This window comes from Triticum dicoccoides, chromosome 6A (assembly GCF_002162155.2).
Source record: "Triticum dicoccoides isolate Atlit2015 ecotype Zavitan chromosome 6A, WEW_v2.0, whole genome shotgun sequence".
Classification (NCBI taxonomy): Eukaryota; Viridiplantae; Streptophyta; class Magnoliopsida; order Poales; family Poaceae; genus Triticum; species Triticum dicoccoides.
In genome coordinates this window covers 72,062,760-72,086,478 of record NC_041390.1, presented here as the reverse complement: position 1 = coordinate 72,086,478, position 23,719 = coordinate 72,062,760, and the positions used below count along the sequence as shown (strand labels likewise).

At 44.6% G+C, this 23,719-nt stretch overlaps 1 protein-coding gene and 1 long non-coding RNA gene across 2 annotated transcripts in view; both read left to right on the top strand.

Annotated features, from left to right (window-relative positions):
• Positions 1-14,462: 14,462 nt before the first annotated feature.
• Positions 14,463-15,207, top strand: LOC119316971. Its single transcript, XR_005153430.1, has 3 exons — positions 14,463-14,576; positions 14,665-14,816; positions 14,897-15,207. It is a non-coding gene; the product is annotated as an uncharacterized LOC119316971 (long non-coding RNA).
• A 3,461-nt stretch (positions 15,208-18,668) lies between these two features.
• Positions 18,669-23,719, top strand: part of LOC119315660 (protein Rf1, mitochondrial-like) — a 12,602-nt gene continuing 7,551 nt past the window's right edge. Inside the window, exons 1-2 of the mRNA XM_037590196.1 lie at positions 18,669-19,049; positions 19,819-20,159. Coding sequence (XP_037446093.1) covers positions 18,669-19,049; positions 19,819-20,159 — 722 coding nt within the window. The remainder of the gene's footprint in view (positions 19,050-19,818; positions 20,160-23,719) is intronic.

Sequence of the window (23,719 nt, the reverse complement as noted above, 5' to 3'; positions counted from 1 at the left end):
AGGTCAGGAAGCGCTGCTTGGGATGGCCAGGACGAAGGCGGGGGAGGCGGCGAGCACGCGCGGGCAGGCGGCGAGGTGGAGGCGCGAGTATGGCATGGATGGGAGGACGGTTGGAGGGGAGAAGAGGGCGCGGGCGTCGGCCACCGCCTCGATGAACTCCAGTGGTTGAGAACGCCCCGACCAGGTAGCACCTGGCGCATGCTCTGGCGGGATCGTGCGGTCAGCGATCGGCCACTCGCGAGCGCTAGATAGTGCGCGTGCACTTTGAAGGATTTAGGATAGTTCTTTGGTATTCACGTGCATACCAAGGAATACCCTTGTGGCTGCCCCTCGGCCACGCTACAATCTGCGACAGTTAGATGCTTCCTTTTTTTGCGGGAAATTGTGAGAGCTTTATTCAAACGAAAACGCTCCTAGGATCATCAGCCATCAAGCTACTGATCAGGAACGAGGGTGCATAATCTAACCAAGTCTCGGTCACCATCAACATGCTGGCATGCTTTGCACAAAGATGGGCCGGGAGATTAGCAGATCTGTTTACATGCTGAATTACAAAAGAATCAAAAGACAAAGCATGCTCTCCAATCTTTACTAGTAACGGAGCCACGACCGAACAAGAGGCTTGACAAGTGTTCCAGAGATTCACTATCTCCAGACAATCGGATTCCAATATCACATATGCATAGCCTCGAAGACGAGCAAAGAGAACTCCCTCTCGTAGTGACAAGGCCTCCGCAATGAGAGGATCCGTAACACCGACATGCGGTTTGGACCAGGAAGCAAGCATTGCCATAACAGAACGAGCAACACCGCCTGCTCCGGCTAGTCCCGCTTCCGAATTGATTGCACCATCAACATTAATTTTGACAAATCCTGCTTCTGGAGGCCGCCAACCATGTCCTGGCAATAGGGTGGCCTGCTTCATAGGAATCTCTAGTAAGGCCAAATCCTCTCGAATGCGGCGAGTGGAATATACTGGGTCAACATGTTCCTTCTCGCGAGTCCATCGATTCCGCGAATGCCAGATAGCCCACATAACTGACACAATAAGTTCTCTTACCTGATCCAAGAAACGATCATCACATAGGATGTCGCGCGCCCAGGTGGCAGGGTGCAAGCGCGGGAGTCGAAAGCCAAACCAGGTTTGCGCTTCATCCCAAAATCTACGTGCATGGGAGCAAGACACCAATGCATGCATAAGATCTTCCTCTTTGGCCAGGCAAACATTGCATAGACTAAGAGGCTTGATATGTTTGTGCTTTAGGGTTGCTTCATCAGGGAGGATCCCGCGAAGAACTCTCCACCAGAAGACTCTGACCTTAGGCACCACTTTGAGCTTCCATAGAGATGTCCACATCTGTTGTTCTGATTTTGAGGCGCCGGTAACCGTCCCTTCCTCTAGAGCATGACGCTTTTTCTGATTCACGAGAGCACGGTACGCCGATTTGTGTAACACCCTCGATGCGGCTATATCTCCCACGTGTCGAAGCACGACTTAGAGGCATAACCACATTGAAAGCAATGTCGCAAGTGAGGTAATCTTCACACAACCCATGTAATACATAAGGGAAAGAGATACATAGTTGGCTTACACTCACCACTTCACACAAATACATGAATAAAGCATTACATCAACAGATACAATCAAGGTCCGACTACGGAACCAAAATAGAAAGAAGACTACCCCAAAAGCTACACAGATCCCCGGTCGACCCGACTGGGCTCCACTACTGATCAACTAGAATGAAACAACATAAAGGACAAGATCTTCATCGAGCTCCTCCTTGAGCTTGGTTGCGTCATCTGCACGGTTCAACGGCACCTACAAGCTCGTTTTGGAAGTATCTGTGAGTCACGGGGACTCAGCAATCTCGCACCCTCGCGATCCAGACTACTTAAGCTTATAGGAAGGGTAAAAGGTATGAGGTGGAGCTGCAGCAAGCGACTGGCATATATGGTGGATAACATACGCAAATGAGAGCGAGAAGAGAAGGCAAGGCACGGTCGAGAAACTATGATCAAGAAGTGATCCTAGAACAACCTACGTCAAACATAACTCCAACACCGTGTTCACTTCCCGGACTCCGCCGAGAAGAGACCATCACGGTAACACACGCGGTTGGTGCATTTTAATTAAGGTCAACTTCAGGTTTTCCACAATCGGACATTAACAAATTCCCATCTGCCCATAACCGCGGGCACGGCTTTCGAAAGTTCAAAACCCTGCAGGGGTGTCCTAACTTAGCCCATCACAAGCTCTCACGGTCAACGAAGGATATTCCTTCTCCCAAGACAATCCGATCAGGCTCGGCATCCAGGTTACAAGGCATCATCGACAACGGTAAAACAAGTCCAGCAACACCGCCCGAATGTGCCGACAAATCCCGATAGGAACTGCACATATCTCGTTCTCAGGGCACACTCAGATGAGCAGTCCGTACAACTAAAACCAGCCCTCGAGTTGGAAAGGAATGATTGAACTTGGCCTCAACTTGGAAATCCAAGAGTGCCACTGGAAAGGTGAGATGATTTCGGTTGAAATCGATATAAAGATCACCGGAATCGGATGCACGGTTTGGAAATGGCAAGCAAAACAAATATGGCACCGGTCTGCGATAAACAGCAAATGACCAACTAAATGCATCAAGATAAATATGCTATAACACTCAAACATAACAACAAAATACATGGCAGGGATCCACTCATGATGCTTGACAAAAGATGAACACTGAGCTACGGCTAATTCATCCATTAACAGGTTCAAACAAGCATGGCAAAAGGGCAAACGATAACAGGTTTCAGACTTAGTGAAATTAACACAAGTCTGGGATTTATCATCAGGAAGCACACTTTGGAGCATGAAAACTACAAGCTACAGGAACTTAACATGGCAAAGCAAGGCATGGCATGAAACTACTCAAAGCACTTAACAAAAATCCCTTAGTGACCTTGAGCCAAAAGGGATCAGAAAATATAATTGCAAGCATGTGAACATAGCAAAAACACAAACAGATTCATACTTAGTGAAAAATTGGAGCATGCAAAACAGTTAACAAGTTGACATGTTTACGAGCTCGATACACTCACTACAAAGGATGGCATGACAAACTAAGCATACACCCATCAAGAAAACATGACATAGGAGCTAGACATGACAAGAACAACAACATAGCATGCACGGACCAATAGCAACATCCTTGGCAAAATCGCTAAACATGTTAACAATCTGCGAGGAACATTTTATAGCAAAAGTAGAGCTCGATTGACTAAAGCTAGGATGCTCCATAATTGCAAACAAAGACATGGATGGATAGAGCACCATAATATTAACAAAACATCCTTACTGATCATCCTCAAAAGAGGCACAGATCACTAGGAAACAACATGAACATATGGCATAACAACAAAATCAGGACAAGGACTTAGTGAAATTCTAAGTCCCTGAAATCAGCATTACCGATTACGCTACTTTGCAAGCTTGTGCTAGTCACCACAAATATCACAAAAATACATGACAAACACCTATTTAAAGATGGCATGGCATATAACAAAACACATGTAGAGCTCAGGGTCATAGCATGCACACATTAATCATGTCAAAAATGACAAAATGCCATTTGCTGAAACAGATCTGACAAATTCATCACATAGCCCTCTTCCAACAGTATTTCGGGCACCAAGATAAGCTCAAATGAAAATGATGCAATGATATGAAATGATATACTCTTTGAGACGAACATTTTTATATGCTACACGCACGAATCGGAGCAACGGGCGACGATGCGGCGGCGGAGGCGTGCGAAGCCGGCGACGACGAGCAGCGATTCCGGCGGGTGGCGGGAGCCGGATCGGGCGCGGAGTTAGGCAGGGCGAGGACCTGGAAGGCGGCAGAGGCAGGTGGTGCGCCGGAGACCCGCGGATCCGGTGGCGTCGGGCGGCTCCTGCGGTGGAGATTCGATGGCGACGGCGTACGAGGCTTCCCGGCGGCGACGTCCAAGGTGGAGGAGAGGCGCCCGGCGCTGGAGGCAGGGCGCGGGCCGCTAGGGCCAGGCGGCGGGTGAGATGCGGAAGGCGAGGCGGGGAGAAAGAGGAGACGGCGGCGCGACCCGAAGCTCACCGGCAATGAGGCGTGAGGCACGGCGGTGGGAACGACAGGCGGAGGCGCTAGGGCGTGGGCCTCGCGCAGGCGGCGGCGGTTGGCGCGGGCTCCCGCGGGCTCCGCGCGGGCCGAGCGGGCCGCGGCGGTGGTTGGACGCGCGCATGCCACGTGGCGAGGTGGGATTGGAGGGGAGAGGTGGCAGGGATGATGTGGCGGCCCCTGATTGGTGGAGGTGAGGTGGCCGGCGGCACGGACATGTCCGGGCGGCGCGTGGACGCGTCCGACGGCGCGAGGGGAAAGATTTTAGGGTTTGTACCGCGAATATTTCGGAGGGGATCACATATATATAGGTAGAGGGAGCTAGGAGAGTCCAAATGAGGTGCGGTTATCGGCCACGCGATCGTGATCGAACGACCGAGATGATGGAGGGGGTTTAGGTGGGTTTTGGGCCAAAATGGAAAGGTGTTGGGCTGCAACACACACGAGGCCTTTTCGGTCCCTCGGTTAACCGTTGGAGTATCAAACGAAGTCCAAATGGCGCGAAACTTGACAGGCGGTCTACCGGTAGTAAACCAAGGCCGCATGACAAGTCTCGGTCCAATCCAAAAACGTTTAACACCCGCACACAAAAAAGAGGTAGAAAGGGTCACCGGAGGACATAGGAGCGCCGGAATGCAAAACGGACAACGGGGAAAATGCTCGGATGTATGAGACGAACATGTATGCAAATGAAATGCACATGATGACATGATATGGAAGGCATGACACGCAAGCAATGACAAGCCAACAACAGCAAATAAGCGGAGGACACCTGGCACATCGGTCTCGGGGCGTTACAATTTGACTGTGTAGACGCCTGAGTTTTCAAAAGCCCAAGCAAAGAAATCCTGTCCACCTCCGATGCGCAATGGTATGTTTAATATAGCTTCTGCATCCGGAGCAAGAAAGTTTTGTCGAACAAGATCCGTCTTCCATGTCCAATTTTCTTCATCAATGAGCTCATTGACTGTATGTAATGTAGTAGGAGTGATGATAGACATGGGAGACATACTAATGGTGTCTGAAATCCACTTATCTTCCCATATAGGGATGGAGCTTCCATCACCAACTCGCATGATCAAACCCGCTTGAAGGGCCTCACGCCCCGCCACTATCGCCTGCCAAATTGGGGAGGCTGACTTCGGCACTGTGGCATGCATAAAGTCTAAATCCGGGTAATACCGACCCTTCATAACTTGGGCGCATAGTGAATCAGGGCTGACCATGAACCTTCACCCATGCTTCCCAAGAAGTGCAAGGTTGAACAGCTCCATATCACGAAAACCCATTCCCCCCCGAACTTTTGGAGATGCAAGTGCTTTCCAAGAAATCCAATGCAAGTGCTTCCTGGCCACGACTCGTCCCCAGCCACTCTGCTGCTGGATCCGTACATCGCCAGGTAATGCTTTCTTTTTCTCCCTACAGATTAAGAGAATTTGTTTGATTCAACTTGTGTCGTTAGGGTAGGTGCAAGTGCAAGTATTCTGTTGGATGAATTGGTGAGCAAAAATTCCCTATCCATATTATTCAACTTAAAGTCCAATTAGTATTTAGGCTCCCAAGTCTTCGGTTGAACCTACACAACCCAGATATTTAGCTGCATGTATCTGCCAATTTGCTCTTAGATATATGAATATTAGGTAGTATCATTCCTAGGAAACGGGAACGCGTAGGACTGTAAATAGCTTATAATTAACATTGTATAATTTAAACTACGAAGCTACATCCAGGGCTCATCATGTTAGGCACAACATTTTTCACGGGAAAGCATATTATTTTCTCCTCAATTAGAGTCCTGTTTGATTAACACTTGTTTAGTTTCAGCAATTTCCCATCGATTGGTCCGATCTTTCTTATGCTCCTACAACAAGTGATATTGCATTGACCTGGAAGAAAATGCAACTTAACTGCTATTTTCCCTTTTATTTCTATATTTTGTGTGATGTAATCCTGTAATAACAGATTAATATTCTTTTTGGAAATGTCAGTTGGCAAAATTGTTTCCAGTAGAAAATTGTTATAATGGGAGATAGAGCTCCAATTCAGTAGAAAGTATGTTTCGATTTGTAGTATTTTACTATTCAGCTAAGGATCAAGTTTCCACAAGGCTAACTGATCAGTTAAATTTAGTCCATTTTCGGTCTCAAGGTGGAAAATTGTCGCGTGTGCGTGTGGATGTGAGAGAGAGAAGAAGGATGGAAAAGAAGAAAAAGAAGAAGAAAGTTAACTGGTGTTGATTGTTGAAGTACTAAATATATACTCCCTCCGTCTGGAAATACTTGTCGAAGGAATGAATACATCTAGACGTATTTTAGTTCTAAATACATTTATTTTTATTCATTTCTCCAACAAGTATTTCTGGATTTGAGCCCGGGTCGCAGGTGTAGTGATGTGGATGTTGGCTCGGTTTCATCGGATGGCATGGTTGTATGGGATCAATTTTTTGTGTGCCTTGACGTGATTTTTCATCGTAGGTTTTTCACCCCAGGTGCCGGTGATGACCGACAGCCGGTGAGGTGAGGCTGTTGGTCGCGCGGCTAAGCCTTGGCCCATGAGAACGAGTGGGTCATCACCGGCACCTGATCCTATATACTTAAAAAGTTCACCCACACTACTTGATTTATCTCAACATGCAATATAGCCACGTCAGCATCCAATCACAGGCATCCACGTCACCCCTAAACAGTCCCACGCAGCCCACCTCCTGAGGTTATTTCTTATTTTTCCTGTAAAGAAAAAGCAAAATCCCCCCAGCGGCCAAGCCCCACGCCCCTGGTCCCCTCACGATTTCCTACCGCCGCCAGCCTCCCTTGCCTCTGATCCGCTCCGGATCATCCTGACGGCGGCGGCGGCGCTCTTGATGCGGCCCGGCCATCACGGCGGCGGCGCTCCGGCACGGGCCGACCGTCCCATCGCGCGCCCCAGTTCCTGCAGAGCACCTCCTCATCCCCTTCCCCCGCTCCGGATCCCCCTCACGGCGGCGGCGCTCCGGACGCGGACGCGTCCACCCCATCGCCCGCCCAGTTGATTCGACCATCGCTGTTGCCACCTCCTCCCCTCGCCTCCTCGCCGCCGTCGCCATGGCCATTGCCCCCGAGCAGCACCTGTCCGATGGAGCATCCCCGAGCAGCGCCTGTCCAATGGCTCGGGAAGGAGTACTCTCGTCTACCACCGGTCCCTCCCCCGCCCTCCTGCCGCCGCCATGGCCATGGCCTGACGGGAGCTCGCCTTCCCCGCCATGGCCAACCTCTGGTGAAGAAGCTCGCCGTGCCTACCAACGCCCCAGTTCCGGTGAGCTTGTCTTCCCCTTATTGTAGATTGGGATTGGGCTGGTTTGTTGTTCATCTGATTTTTAGTGCTTCCATTCACTTCCCAGGTGGGTTGCTCCGAGTTGCTTAGTAGCTTACCTTCAATCGTTGGGTCAATGCATCTGCGGATGAAGGTACTATCCTACTATTTTTTTCGTTTGCTGACTCCAACCTACATAGCCCACTGCTTCAAACCATTTGCAGCCCAATGCTCCAAATGGCCCACACTAAAAATAAGAAAAAACCATTCTGCACTAAAAATAAGAAAAAACCATTCTGCTGTAGGTAATTGATGGTTGACGCTCCACTTCCTCTCCCCACGATCTGCACAAGAAACTGAAGAAATTGATGATTGATGCTTCACTTACTCTCCCCACGATCTGCAGAAGAAACTGAAGAAATCCCCTTTAAAGTCTGCCCCACCTCAGCTCATCCTTTTCACATCATCTTCCAGCATGGGTGGACGTCTCTCATAGGGTGTTCATAGTGCTTCCGCTGGTGAGCATCTCTCTCCTCTCTCCATGCCATTCCCTCTTGACATATTGCTGATTGAGTCACAAATTTGGACTTTTCAGGTGCTGCTCACTTCAATCATCTTGGTTATTCTTCCCTTGCTGCATGCCCACGTGCCTCACGTTTACAGCTCCTACTGGTATACAATGTTCCCACCCAGTGCTAATCCTAAAATTTGGTATCTTTCCCTATTCTGGATTTTCATTGATATGCAATTTTTTTAACTCGATTCAATGCATAGCCTTGCATTTTAATTCCTTGCCTATTATGGATTTTAGTTTGCTTCATCCAAGTAGTTTGCTTCACTCAAATTGAATTAAGTTTTGCTTGATTCAACATGTACCCTTACATTTCAATTCTCATGTGGAACAATTAAACAAAAGTGTCTTCCATTTTGCCCTGCATTCAACTATTCCCGTTCCCGTGGGTTTCTTAGGGTTGTCGACATGGATAGCGCAGAAAGTTCTTCGCGTTATTCAGGTGGGCATGGGGTTAGGAGTTCCACGTGGACGTGGACGTGGTCGTGGACGTGGACGTGGACGGGCACACCGTCCATCAGTACCTGATTCCACTCCTCGATCTAACTCACATGTTGCCACCGAGAACCGTCGTAGGCGTTTGGATGTAATCACTAGAAACAGGAGCCGAGGAAATGAAGCATCGACCACATCGATGTCAGACACACATAATCAGATATTTGCCCATAAACGTAAGCTTTTGCCTAAATTAATCCATGTTCATGTGTCCAAGTTCAGTGATCATTTACGTTTACAAAAAAACCCTTTCTTTGTGCCTCATCTTTCAGGAACTATATTTGAACCCTTAACTCTTGGAGGCCCCCAGTGTTCTTGCCAACATTGTGGTGCTCTCTTTTGGTATGACGAGCGTGTACGCAGAGAAAGACATACTCAAAATCCAACATATAATTTGTGCTGCAAAGGAGGAAAAGTTTCCCTCCAGCCATATGATCCTCCTCCTCAACCTCTATTGGATTTACTCACTTCACAGAATAGTTCACTCTCAAGCCACTTCTTTCATCATATTCGTCAGTACAATACCATGTTTGCCATGACTTCAATGGGAGCTAAAATTGATGAGTCCATAAATGATGGCCGAGGCCCATACGTTTTCAAGATCAGTGGCCAAGTCTGCCACCGTGTTGGTTCAATGAGACCATCTAGAGGACAGAGACCAGAATATGCACAATTATACATATTTGATACAGAGTGTGAGGTTTCAAATAGAATAAATGTTGCCTCATCTTCGCGCACCGGTTCATCTTCGCGCTTTGCTTCATCTACACGCACTTTGTTCCAAGCTAATGAAGGCATTGTTCAGTCCCTCATAACAATGTTGAACACACATAATCCCATTGTGAAACTATTTAGAACAACAAGTCAAAGATTACATGGCAATGATTCTGACCATTTATACATCAGAATATATGGCAAACCTAATGCCCATGGAGATATCTATAGTGCTCCAGTTGCATCCGAAGTTGTTGGAGATTTAGGGTCTTCTAATGTTGGACGAGACATTATAATAGAAGATCATTCATCACGGTTACAACAGATCAATGAAAAACACTGCAAGTTTATGTCCATGCAATATCCTCTTTTATTTCCATATGGTGAGGATGGTTATCATGATGAGCTTATGTGCCTTCCAGTGTCAAATGCATCAAATCAACGCCAAAAAGTCACAATGCTAGAATACTATGCATATAGGTTACATGATAGGCCAAATGACTTCAACACTCCATTACGATGCAAAAGGTTAACACAGGCTTACTTTGTGGATGGCTATTGTTCTGTTGAAACCTTTCGTATTGCATTCTACCGCAAGCCTAGCTTTCAACGGAAATACAGATCATCATCATTCAGTTGTTTAGCAGATTCTGTGTCAAAGGGTATTACATCAGGTTCTTCTGTTGGCCAAAGGATTATATTACCTTCCTCATTTACTGGAGGCCCTCGCTACTTATACCAAAACTACCAAGACTCCATTGCTATTTGTAGAAAATATGGTTGCCCAGATCTGTTTGTCACGTTCACATCAAATGCTGCTTGGCCTAAAATTACAAAGGCTCTATCATCCATTCCTGGTCAAGAACCATCTGACCGTCCAGATATTGTCAACCGGGTATTCAAAATGAAGCTTAATATTCTAATGGATGATATTAAAAAGAAACAATTCTTTGGACCCATAAACGCAGGTAATAAGCGTTCTCTTAAACTTATATTCCCTTCTCTCAACATAGTTTGCTGCCGGTTATGAAACATGTTTTACATTCCTGTAGTTATCTACACAGTTGAATTCCAGAAACGTGGACTCCCACATGTTCATATAATTATATGGTTAGCCAAAGAAGCACCTTTAGATGCACAGAAGATAGATTCCTATATTTCTGCTCAGTTGCCAGATCCTGTAAAAGATCCAATAGGATATGAGGCTGTTTCTTCTTTTATGGTGCATGGCCCTTGCGGACCTCTCGGCCAGTCGTCACCGTGTATGTCAGAAGGAAAATGCACCAAATTTTACCCAAAGGAGTTCTATGAGCAAACAACTGTACGGGAGAATGGTTTCACAAAATATGCCCGACCAAATAATGGAATAACAACTAGGAAAAATAATGTTGACATTGACAATAGATTCATTGTTCCTCACAATGTGGACCTAGTGGTTAAGTACCATGCTCATATAAATATAGAGAAGGTTAACCATGATGGTATGCACAAATATCTTTTCAAGTATGTCACAAAAGGATTTGATTGTGCTAGAATTGGCCTCCACGGCAACTTTTCAACATCAGCCTCATCAACTGAAACCGTTAATGAAATTGATAATTATTTAGAGTGTCGTTGTGTGACACCAAATGATGCTGCTTGGCGGTTGCAGCAATATGATATTCACCATACAGACCCTTCCGTAGAAAGGCTCCCTGTTCATCTTCCTCTTGAGAACAATGTAATTTATTCGGAAGATGATAATCTGGAACAAGTTATTGAAGACCCCAAAAATGTGACCACTAAACTCACTGCATGGTTAGATGCTAATATGCAACACCCTGAAGCTCGACAATACACGTACATAGAATTTCCAGAATATTGGACATGGCACCAGCAAGGGAAATACTGGGATCATCGTCGAGGTCCTCAAAAAAAATTTGGCCGAGTGGCACATGTCAACCCTTCACAAGGAGAGCCTTTCTATTTGTGAATGTTGCTGAACATTCGTAAAGGTCCAACCTCCTTCACTGATATCAGGACTATATCAGGCCAAGAATATCCTACATTTCGTTCAGCAAGTGAAGCTTTAGGCCTCCTAGGTGATGACCAAGAGTGGTCCAATGCATTAAAAGATGCGGCTCAGTGGGCATCACCATTCCAATTACGTCAGCTTTTTGTTACCCTTTTGCTTTTTTGCAATGTAACAAATCCTATCAAGCTTTTTGAGGAGCATGCATCAATGATGTCTGAAGATATAGCACATCGGTTGAATCTTCATCCTTCTCAATTGAGCAGTTCATCACTAGATTCGTACGTGACATCCTGTCTTCTCATTGAGCTGGATAAATTGCTGAAGGATTCCGGATATTGCTTATCACATTTTAGTTTGCCACTGCCAGATGATATAGGAAATGCTTCTGCACAAAATAGGCTTTTGCTGGATGAGCTTACCTATGACATTCCAAACATGACATCCACTTTGAATGATAATATTCTGAAGCTAAACAACAACCAGAAGGATGTATTTCATGCTATCTATAATTCTGCCATAAATAATGAAGGTAGAACATTCTTTGTTTATGAATATGGAGGGACTGGTAAAACTTTCTTATGGACTACTTTACTTTATTCTTTGCGGAGTCAAGGGAAAATTGCATTGGCAGTAGCATCCTCGGGAATTGCTTCTCTATTGCTCCCGGGAGGTTGAACACCACACTCCCGTTTTAAAATTCCTTCGGAAATTTCAGAGAATTCAATGTGTACCATAAAGAAAAATACACACCTGGCAGAACTTATTCAAAACACATCTCTTATAGTTTGGGATGAAGCACCAATGAATCATAGATATTGTTTTGAAGCACTAGACCGCACTCTCAGAGATATAATGTTAGATACTAGACCTAATGCCGAAGACATGCAGTTTGGAGGTATCACTGTAGTTCTTGGTGGGGATTTTCGGCAAACACTACCAGTGATAAAAAATGCAACCAAGCAACAGATTTTGAAATCTTGCATTGTTAACTCTTATTTGTGGAACAAGTGCACACTTCTACAGTTGAATGAAAATATGAGGCTCACCTCAGGGTGTCTCTCCATCTCCAGGAGAGAAGAACTACAGAATTTTGCTGACTGGCTCTTACGAATTGGAAATGGCACTGAGCCTTTTGTTCCTGTTCCAAATGAACCCAATAGCATATTTATACAGATCCCCCAATATCTCCTTTTGTCCCCAGATTCTAGAAATATAGATGGATTGATATCATTTGTCTACAACTCAGGCTGTGAGTCAACTATCATTACATCGTATTTGTGTGATCGTGCAATTCTTGCACCTACAAATGATGTCGTTTCTAAAATAAATACAAGAATGATTTCTCAGCTAGCAACAAGTGAAATGTCATATTATAGTTCAGATTCAATTGATGATAGCTGTCCTAATCATTCTACTCTAGAAGCATTATATCCAACAAAGTTGCTAAACACCATTGACATACCTGGACTTCCAGATCATATACTGCATTTGAAAATTGGTGTTCCTATAATGCTACTGCGTAATCTTGATCCATCAAGGGGACTTTGTAATGGCGCTAGACTCATTGTTACACAACTGACTGGTCGTGTCATTGAAGGAGAAATCATAACAGGGAAGGCTATAGGTTCAAGAGTGTATATTCCTCGAATTGTCACTACGTCATCTCAGTCTAAGTGGCATTTCAAATTGAGGCATCGCCAGTTTTCTGTTCGCCTTTCATATGCTATGAAAATAAACAAAAGTCAGGGGCAAACACTAAACCGAGTTGGTGTCTACTTGCCATCTAATGTCTTCTCACACGGTCAATTATATGTGGCATTTTCAAGAGTTACATCACCAGACGGCTTGCGAGTTTTCATTGAAAATAGCCCAGTTTCTTATGAGCATTGCACACATAATGTAGTATATGCCGAGGTATTCAATCAAATTAATACACATAGAAGCTAAAACAGCTAGGTATTTTATCCACTCAAATTTATGTTATGCCTGAAATTTCACAAGTATGTAATACATTTTTTCTGCATGCCATCATTTTTTTCCTAACATTCTTATTCATTCAGATCCATCTCCCCTATGGAGTCAACTACGAAACTTAAAGATATTACAGTGGGACAGCAAAACTGTAAGGTCTTTGCACGGGTAATAAGGCTTTGGGATGCTATAACTACGAATCCCAGATATGGAAATGCTTTGATCAGCATTGATGGCATTCTCTTGGATGAAGATGTACGTCCATTTTTATAGTTACCTATTTAACATTACACAATAACATTGTTGTTCCAAATCATTTGATTACTTGAACTTTTGCAGGGATCCATGGCACAAATTAGTGTGCCTAAAAAATTTTAAAAACAATTTCGTGGGTTGCTATCTCAAGGATCTGTCTATATTATTCCAAATGTTGCAGCTATCGATATCAGAAGCAAATCATATGTCTATCGCCATCAGAATTATATGCTGCAATTCAAACAAGACACAAAGGTTCATTCGCTACATTCAAGAGGTGCAGATATACCTACACTTTCGTTCGACTTTTGCCCATTTGATCAGCTGCCACAAAAAGCAATTGATTCCAAGCCACTCCTAGGTAACATAATGTGCTTGACTTATCTATCTCTTAACCACTATACTTCAATGCATAACGACTTGCATACTTGAACCTTTTAGATGTGATAGGAGTAATATGTGATGTTGGTCCATATGACTATGCTAGCCAAACATCTCAGCACAAATTTCGGAAGATCAAAATTCGCAACCTAGAGTATGTCTTCATAGCTGCTCCTGTTATTCAATTTTTTTACCTTAATAACCTGTTCCCCTCAGAATGACTATACCTTAATTTTCCAGAGAACAAACACAAGAATTAGTTCTATGGGGCCAGCATGGAGAATCATTTGATGAAGAAACAATACTTAAAAAATCTCAAGAAGGAATTGTCATAGCCATTTTTGCTGGTGTAACTGCAAATCTACAAAGGTTTACATGTAACTTATAAAAAAAACTTGCCCAAAGAAATAATAAACATATTTATTTAAACATCCTATTAACAACATAAGTTTATAGGTATGATACAAGGATCCTCAAGTTCTGCGACACAAATATATCTTGATCTTGATATACCTGAAGTTCAAAAGTACCGCACCAGGTTCTCTCTTTCTCACTCTTGCCCATATAGAATTTATGTTTAGCACTACAGCAAACTAATATTTTATATGAAAAACATTTGAAGCTATCAATGGAAATGCCCAACTCTACAAAAGCATCTCCCTCAGGTCAAACAAGTATCTCCACTTGAAGCAGCAGGCAAACTATACACCATTGAAGAAATATCTAACCTTCCAGCGTCATCTTTTCAGGTGAACACTTTCTCATGCAGTTCACTTTTTCCTGCCTCGCCATTCAAAATAAAATAGATTATTGATACTTCATCCTTTTTTGTGCCAGGGAGGAGCAACCTTCAGCACTATCGCAAAAGTAGCATCAATTATACCGTCAGTCAAATGGTACTACAAAGCATGCAAGCGTTGTGGAAAAGGATATAACAACATGACAGATACCCCAACATGTGGCTGCCAATTTCCAGTTCCATGCCCAATGTATTATATATCTTCTTAAAATCTAATACTTAAATAATTCCTTTTTTTATTGTGTCACTAACAACTATACCATGCTTCAGGTACAAACTTCCCCTTACACTAACAGATAACTCGGGAAGTTTGGATGCAATTGCTTTCGCTAGAGTAGCTGAAGACTTAGTTGAGCGTCATGCTGATCATGTTTCAATGAGTATGAAGATAGAAGCTACAGATCATGTGCTTACCCTGGATAAGGCCATTGGTAAAGAAAAGTTATTCTACATAGGAATGAACACTGATTCGTCTGCCAAGTACCCTATAACTTATGTCCTGAAAAAAAGTTTCTCTGTCAACAATACTGAATCAACACCTTTTCCACGTGCTCCAAAGGTAAGCAACTTCTTACAGATTCATTACCTTCATATATCATGGTTATTAACATAATGTGTGAAGCTTTTTCAGTCAGGCGAGGATACAACCACCAATGACAATACTCCTGCAACTCATAAGCCAACGTCTATCAGCATAAAGGAAAACAAAAATAGGTAATGCTTCATAAACTTGGATTTTAAACATCTCTCTTATTGCTTCTCCATTATATGACTTGCCACAATGATACTTTTATGTGAAAGTCCAAATGGAATTGAATGTTAGTCTTTTTCCCTTCTCAAATGCTTTCTCTTTTTTATATGCTGCTACATGTAATCTTTCATAAACCTCCATCTTATTGTATTCCTCTGATCAAGACTTCTTTACATCTGTGATGTACATTACAATCAGGATCAACGCAAAAAGAAGAATTGATTTTACTGAGAGTGATGCCGACAAATCTAACAGGTATGAGAACACTCACAAAACCTTAGTGCACCATGGTTCTCCAATAACTACATAAGGCACATACAAACTTCCTGGTAGCAGTTAGAAGAACCATTAACAACAACTAAAGTACACAGTAATAGAAATCACATAAATCTATTGGCAGTACCTGAAGCATCACATTTCCTAATGTGGTGTTAGGCTTCATTTAACTCGCGTTTACATGTCACACTAATGGAGTTGTCAAGCTAAAGCCTAGCTCTGTCTTCTAGAATTCTTTGCCTGCTCCATTTTAAAGTCTATAAGTTACCAAGCTTTTACCAACTAAATGATAATTTCACAAAATCAATTCCGACTCACAATTATTTGTAGTCTCCTTACACAAACATTACTGGTCATGCAAGTGAACACTAACTTATACATGCTATATTGTGCTCAATATTGGGAATATGATATATTCAGGATTACATCTCATCCATGGTATGTTTCCCAAATGGTAACTTATTTCAAGTACATGGAGGTTCTTGGGTTACATTTATATTCTCTTGCCCAGTTCATTTTCTATTTTGATTCATGCTTTATTACTTTCAATATCTGATATAATAAATGGAACCAATTTTCTAAATGCAGCTCAAAGGAACCGGAAGAAAGTACTGCAAAAAAGAACAAGCATGAGTACGTTCTGTTTCTCACACCCTTTATACAAATTTAGCCAACAATATGAGTTTCTTCCTACATATATTTAAAGTTGCCAAAAATCTCCATCAACAGGAATGTAGATACACTTCCAGAAAAATTGCATCAACAGGAACAACCAGAGTAAAGGAACATTTGGACGATTTAAGTACTTTACATTGACTATATAAACTTTCATTTTCTGATTTAAAAAACCAGTAATATATTGTGTTATTTACTTTTTTTGACAACACTTCATTTTCCAATACAGGTCAGGACAACTTGCACTCTGCTACAAATGAGAAATGAGGAATAACGTACATCGCCTACAACCAGAAATAACATAGTCCTTGTGTTCATACCACTTTGCTCAGTTTCTATTGTAACCAAGGAACATTACAAATTTTGTTCAACTACCAACTTATCAGTGGTTCCAGTTTATGTTCTTTGTTGGACTTATGATCTCAATACAAACCTACAGTGTCTGTTCAAATATATTCATGAATGGATACAATTCATGTTCTTTGGTGCACTTATTATCTCGATAGAAACCTACAGTGTGCATTAAAGTAAATTCATGAGTGGATCAGTTTATGTTCTTCTTTGCAATTAGGATCTCAATACAAACCTACACTCTGCATTAAAATACATGAATGCTAATTTGATTTTTGCATTAACCATTACTTAAACATCTTTTGGTTAGACATTCTTTCCCATGTGAGACACCTATATAAGACCCCCCATAATATATTGTACTCGCCACAACTTCATCTTTCAAATCAAAATTTTTTGACTACCGGCACAAAAATGGACATCCAACACGAAGGCAACATGTACGGCTACTGCATAAAATGTTGTTTTCTACATCCCTATGCTTGCTGCAAATAACATTAAACACATAAATCTTTCTCCATGATACAATATGATGGACCAAGGAATGTTCTGCCCCACTCAACAACTAATTCATCAAGGGCTCAGAAGAAGTACATGGAGGCAACTGAAAAGAAAAAGACTACTCCAAAACCACCAGTGTCTGTTGCTTTCAGAGAAACCGTTGAACGTGAAGACAACACCACCAAATACATCTTCAAGTACATTACGAAAGGAACCCACATGAACAGATAGTTCTCAACGAAGAAGACCCCAACTACAAATAAATTATACCACATATTATCTTCTTTTTATGAACAACGTATAACTATGACTATACATATGTATTTTCTAATTTTCAATAGGTATTTATGATTATACATATGTGTTTTCCAAATTTCAATTATCATATTGTCTGTCCAAATATTCATCTTCTATGGAAAATAAATATCATCCAAATGTATTGCATCCAATTCCCGCTGCAACGCGCGGGGTATTATCTAGTTAGTTGAGTGGGTCATCCCAATTTCGTAGGTTTTTCACCCCAGGTGCCGGTGATGACCCACTCGTTCTCATGGGCCAAGGCTTAGCCGTCTCAACCACTCCAAGCTCAACCACCGCAAGGTCTGCGCTACTCAAAATCCTCTACCTTGCAGTCTCTGTCTTTCTAGAAATGCAATGGATTAAATATTTATGAATATTCCTCGCGTTGTAATTTGATGCGGAGAGAGAGAGAGAGCATGGTCAATTCCATAAAAAATGTTCAGTTTGGAATTATTATTTGGCTGTTTTTTTTCCTACAAAAAATTAAATATTCTCATTGCTCGTGGATGATGCAAGGTTTATTTTAGGTGCATAAGATTAGGACTCAACTGCATAAAGTCTCTTGAATAAAGGCCTTTCCTTTTCTTGCATTATATATTTTGCTAACTTTTTATTTCTTATTTATAAGCTCAAGGTAAGTTCGAACTTACAAAATTGAATACAACTGCAGTATTTTTGTTATTTTCTTTTAAAATTTGTAACACCTCATTGTCGTGCATGCCGGGATGGAGCCGATGGATCCTTGAATCACATAGTGGTCAATAGAGAGAGAAAAACGTGGAAGAACTTTGGTGCTTGCCGTAAGGCACATGAGAGCATTCCACTCACTCATTTTGCCCGTGGCAACGCACGGGTGCTATTGCTAGTATGTACTCGTAGTACTCCGTAGCCGTATGCGCGGGTTAAGCGGCGCGGCCGAAGCGGGCGTGCGCTGACTGTGAAATGAGATGCACGCCGATGCACACGCAGAGGCACAGCTCCAAATCAAACACCGTCTCGATCCAAAATCCCCGCAAATCCAATCCCACCTCTGATCCGGCCGCCTTCTTCACACCACTGCAGGGACGGCCGTGTACCGTACACTGCCCAGTCTCGCCTCCGTCTGCTGTCCTCCCACCGCCGCCTCGCATTCACCGCCGCTGCATCCTGCCGGAAGGAGCGCGGCCTTCTAGGCTCTAGCCGGCGTCAATGTCGCGCCTCCAGCCCCGCTCTTTCTCCAGCTCCGCCTCCTCACGCGCCAACGAGCTGCTAGACGAATTCAAATATCATCTGGGCTCCGGGACGCTCTGGCCGGAGCTCGCGCACCAACTGTTGGACGAATTGCAGCGCCAACCCGTCCCGGTTTCAGCGCGCGCACTAAATGGCTTGTTTGCTGCCCTCGCGGATGCGCCGCCCTCGGCCAACTGCACAGATGGCCCTGCCCTCGCCATCAATCTCTTCAACCGCCACCGGATATCACCTGACATTTACACCTACAACATACTAATTGAGTGCTGCCACCGAGCATGCCGCCCAGACCTTGGACCTGCCTTCTTCGGCCGCCTCCTCAAGACAGGCGTCACAATGAGTGTCATTACCTACAGCAGCTATGGCGAAAGCTTTGGGGTGGATCCTCTCCCTTCCGCCTCCTCCTCGAGCTATGGCGAAAGCTTTTGTTCCCCTGGTCTGGGCGTCGACGGCACCCTGGTGTCGTGCTCCTTCTTGAAGGCGGCGGCTGGGAACAGCTCTTGGTGGCGGGGCTGCTGGTGGCGTGGTGGCTTCGGCCTTCTACTTGGTGCTGCGCCTTGCTTCGCGGGACCAGCGGACGGTTTCTTTGGTGGAGCGGTGCTGCATCCATTCATTGATGGCGACGGATCTTGACGGCGTGGCGCAGTGCAGATTCGGAGTTTGATGTGTGGTGACGGACACGCGCAGGAGGTCGACGCTGTCTGGCGTCGTGGTGGCGTCGGCGGCAGCGAGACCGGGCAAGGCCGTTACAACAGTACAGCTCTGAAGATGGATATGTGGTAGGTGGTTGTGGTGGCCTCATACCCGGCGGGCGGCCTGGTTGAGGAGCACGCCGGACTGGTGGGTGCCCATACCCGACAGGCGTCCAGGTTGGGACCTCAGGTCTTAGATGTTAGGTTTGGCTGCGAGGTCTGTTTGGTATTAGGCCCAGACCATCAGCGCCCCTTCATCAGTTAGATAGGAGTAGCGACAGAGGTTGCGAAGATGGTGGCTTTGGTCTTACTGTTGTACGACTTTGTAAGGTTTTGTGCTAATAATTAATAAAGTGGCCGTATGCATCGACCAGATGCAGAGGCCGGGGGTATTCCTCCTTTTCGAAAAAAAGAAAAAGAAAAAAATTACCTACAGCAGCTTATTCAAGTGCCTCTGTGACATGAAGCGCACGGAGGAGGCTCAGGACATACTGCTCCACAGGATGCCCGACGACCTGCCTGATGTCATCTCCTACTCAGTAATTCTCAAGAGCTTCTGTGACAATGGAATGAGCCAGCGTGCGCTTGACCTGCTCCGGATGATGGCCAAAAAAGGTGCTGACCACTCTCTCAACGTGGTGTCATACAACATGGTAATGGATGGCTTTTTTAAGGAGGGTGAAGTAAGCAAAGCATGTGATCTATTCCATGAAATGATACAGCAGGGGGTTGTGCCTACTGAGGTGACATATAGCCACTGGTAGAAAAAGAGGCTTCCGTCCAGCCCCATTAGTCGCGAAACTGTAGGAACCGCGACTAATGAAGTCTTTAGTCGCGGTTCGGCAGACGAACCGCGACCAAAGGCCTGGGCCCAGGGCGCTCGGTGGCCAGCTGGTGCACGTGAGGGGCTTTAGTCGCGGTTGGCCAGGCCAACCGCGACTAAAGGTGCCCAAAGGCCTTTAGTCGCGGTTGGCCAGGCCAACCGCGACTAAAGCTCCTCCCCTATATATACCAGTTCAGCACGCTCACTTAGCCATTTGGTGCCACTTCTCTTCACAAGCTTCACAAGGGGGTGTAGGCTTGCTTTTGGTTCCTCTTATGCACACAAGGTGTTTGATGAAATGCCCCAAGAGGGTGAAACAAACATGATATGAAGTGTTGGAGCCACACTTGAGGTTCCTCATTTATTTTTTCCTCCTCGATCGCGGTTAGCAACTTGAACCTTTCATGCATGTGTGTCATTGATAAAATATGCATGTGTGTTGTTCATTGTTTAATTTCTATTGTTTATAGCTAGTTAGTTTAACAAATGCATGATGGTTAATTATATATTTTATATTATAATAATGCAGATGAATCGGCAATGGATGTACGGTAACCGACTCTCCCGCGAGTTCACTACGGGTTTGAAAGATTTTCTCGTAGTGGCTAATGCGAACAAGCAGAAGGGTTTTGTTATCTGTCCATGTGTTGACTGTAAGAATCAGAAGGGTTACTCTTCCTCAAGAGAAGTTCACCTGCACCTGCTTCGGCACGGTTTCATGCCAAGCTATAATTGTTGGACCAAGCATGGAGAAAGAGGGGTTATAATGAAAGAAGATGAAGAAGGGGATGATTTCATCGATGAAAGCTATCTTGCTCATTTCGGTGATACTTTCATGGAGGATGCTGAAGGTGAAGGTGAAGAAGAGGCACGTGATGAGACCGTTGATGATCTTGGTCGGACCATTGCTGATGCACGGAGACGCTGCGAAACTGAAAAGGAGAGGGAGAATTTGGATCGCATGTTAGAGGATCACAGAAAGTCGTTGTACCCCGGATGCGATGATGGTCTGAAAAAGCTGGGCTGCACACTGGATTTGCTGAAATGGAAGGCACAGGCAGGTGTAGCTGACTCGGCATTTGAAAACTTGCTGAAAATGTTGAAGAATATGTTTCCAAAGAATAACGAGTTGCCCGCCAGTACGTACGAAGCAAAGAAGGTTGTCTGCCCTCTAGGTTTAGAGGTTCTGAAGATACATGCATGCATCAACGACTGCATCCTCTACCGCGGTGAATACGAGAATTTGAATGAATGCCCGGTATGCACTGCATTGCGTTATAAGATCAGAGGCGATGACCCTGGTGACGATGTTGAGGGCGAGAAACCCAGGAAGAGGGTTCCCGCCAAGGTGATGTGGTATGCTCCTATAATACCACGGTTGAAACGTCTGTTCAGGAACAAAGAGCATGCCAAGTTGTTGCGATGGCACAAAGAGGACCGTAAGTCGGACGGGGAGTTGAGACACACCGCAGATGGAACGCAATGGAGAAAGATCGACAGAGAGTTTAAAGATTTTGCAGCTGACGCAAGGAACATAAGATTTGGTCTAAGTACAGATGGCATGAATCCTTTTGGCGAGCAGAGCTCCAGCCATAGCACCTGGCCCGTGACTCTATGCATCTACAACCTTCCTCCTTGGTTGTGCATGAAGCGGAAGTTCATTATGATGCCAGTGCTCATCCAAGGTCCGAAGCAACCCGGCAACGACATCGATGTGTACCTAAGGCCATTAGTTGATGAACTTTTACAGCTGTGGGGCAGACCTGGTGTCCGTGTGTGGGATGAGCACAAAAAAGAGGAATTTAACCTACGAGCGTTGCTTTTCGTAACCATCAACGATTGGCCTGCTCTTAGTAGCCTTTCGGAACTGTCAAATAAGGGATACAATGCATGCACGCACTGCTTACATGAGACTGAAAGTGTACATTTGCCAAATTGTAAGAAGAACGTGTACCTTGGGCATCGTCGATTTCTTCCGAAAATTCATCCAGTAAGAAAGAAAGGCAAGCATTACAACGGCAAGGCAGATCACCGGCCGAAGCCTGCGGAACGCACTGGTGCTGAGGTATTTGATATGGTCAAGGATTTGAAAGTCATCTTTGGAAAGGGTCCTGGCGGACAATCAGTTCCAAAGGGAGCTGACGGGCACGCAACCATGTGGAAGAAGAAATCTATATTCTGGGAGCTAGAATATTGGAAAGTCCTAGAAGTCCGCTCTGCAATCGACGTGATGCACGTTACGAAGAATATTTGCGCGAACCTCCTAAGCTTCTTGGGCGTGTATGGGAAGACAAATGATACAAAGGAAGCACGGCAGGACCAGCAACGTTTGAAAGACCCTGATGACCGGCATCCAGAATGGTTTCAAGGTCGTGCCAGCTACGCTCTGACCAAAGAAGAGAAGGTCATCTTTTTTGAATGCCTGAGCAGTATGAAGGTCCCGTCTGGATTCTCGTCCAATATAAAGGGAATAATAAACATGGCGGAGAAAAAGTTCCAAAACCTGAAGTCTCACGACTGCCACGTGATTATGACGCAATTGCTTCCGATTGCTTTGAGGGGGCTCCTGCCGGAAAATGTTCGAGTAGCCATTGTGAAGCTATGTGCATTCCTCAATGCAATCTCTCAGAAGGTAATCAATCCAGAAGATCTACCACGGTTACAGAACGATGTGATCCAATGTCTTGTCAGTTTCGAGTTGGTGTTCCCGTCATCCTTCTTCAATATTATGACGCACCTCTTGGTTCACCTAGTCGAAGAGATTTTCATTCTCGGTCCTGTATTTCTACACAATATGTTCCCCTTCGAGAGGTTCATGGGAGTATTAAAGAAATATGTTCGTAACCGTGCTAGGCCAGAAGGAAGCATCGCCAAGGGCTATGGAAATGAGGAGGTAATTGAGTTTTGTGTTGACTTTGTTCCTGACCTTAAGCCGATTGGTCTTCCTCGATCGCGGCACGAGGGGAGACTAAGTGGAAAAGGCACGATCGGAAGGAAATCAACGGCATGTATGGACGGCCATTCTTTGACTGAAGCACACCACACTGTACTGACCAATTCCAGCTTGGTGGCTCCGTACTTTGAGAAACACAAGAATATTTTACGCTCGGACAACCCGGGAAAGCCTGAATCCTGGATTAGGAAGGCCCACATGGAGACTTTCGGCAGTTGGTTGAGAAAACATTTAATGAATGACAATGATGTTGTAGATCAGCTGTACATGTTGGCCAAGACACCATCTTCGACTATAACGACTTTCCAAGGGTACGAGATAAATGGGAATACATTTTACACGATCGCCCAAGATAAAAAGAGCACCAACCAAAACAGTGGTGTCCGCTTTGATGCAGCAACCGAGAATGGGCAAAAGGTCACATATTATGGTTACATAGAGGAGATATGGGAACTTGACTATGGACCCTCCTTTAAGGTCCCTTTGTTCCGGTGCAAATGGTTCAAGCTAACAGGAGGTGGGGTAAAGGTGGACCAGCAATACG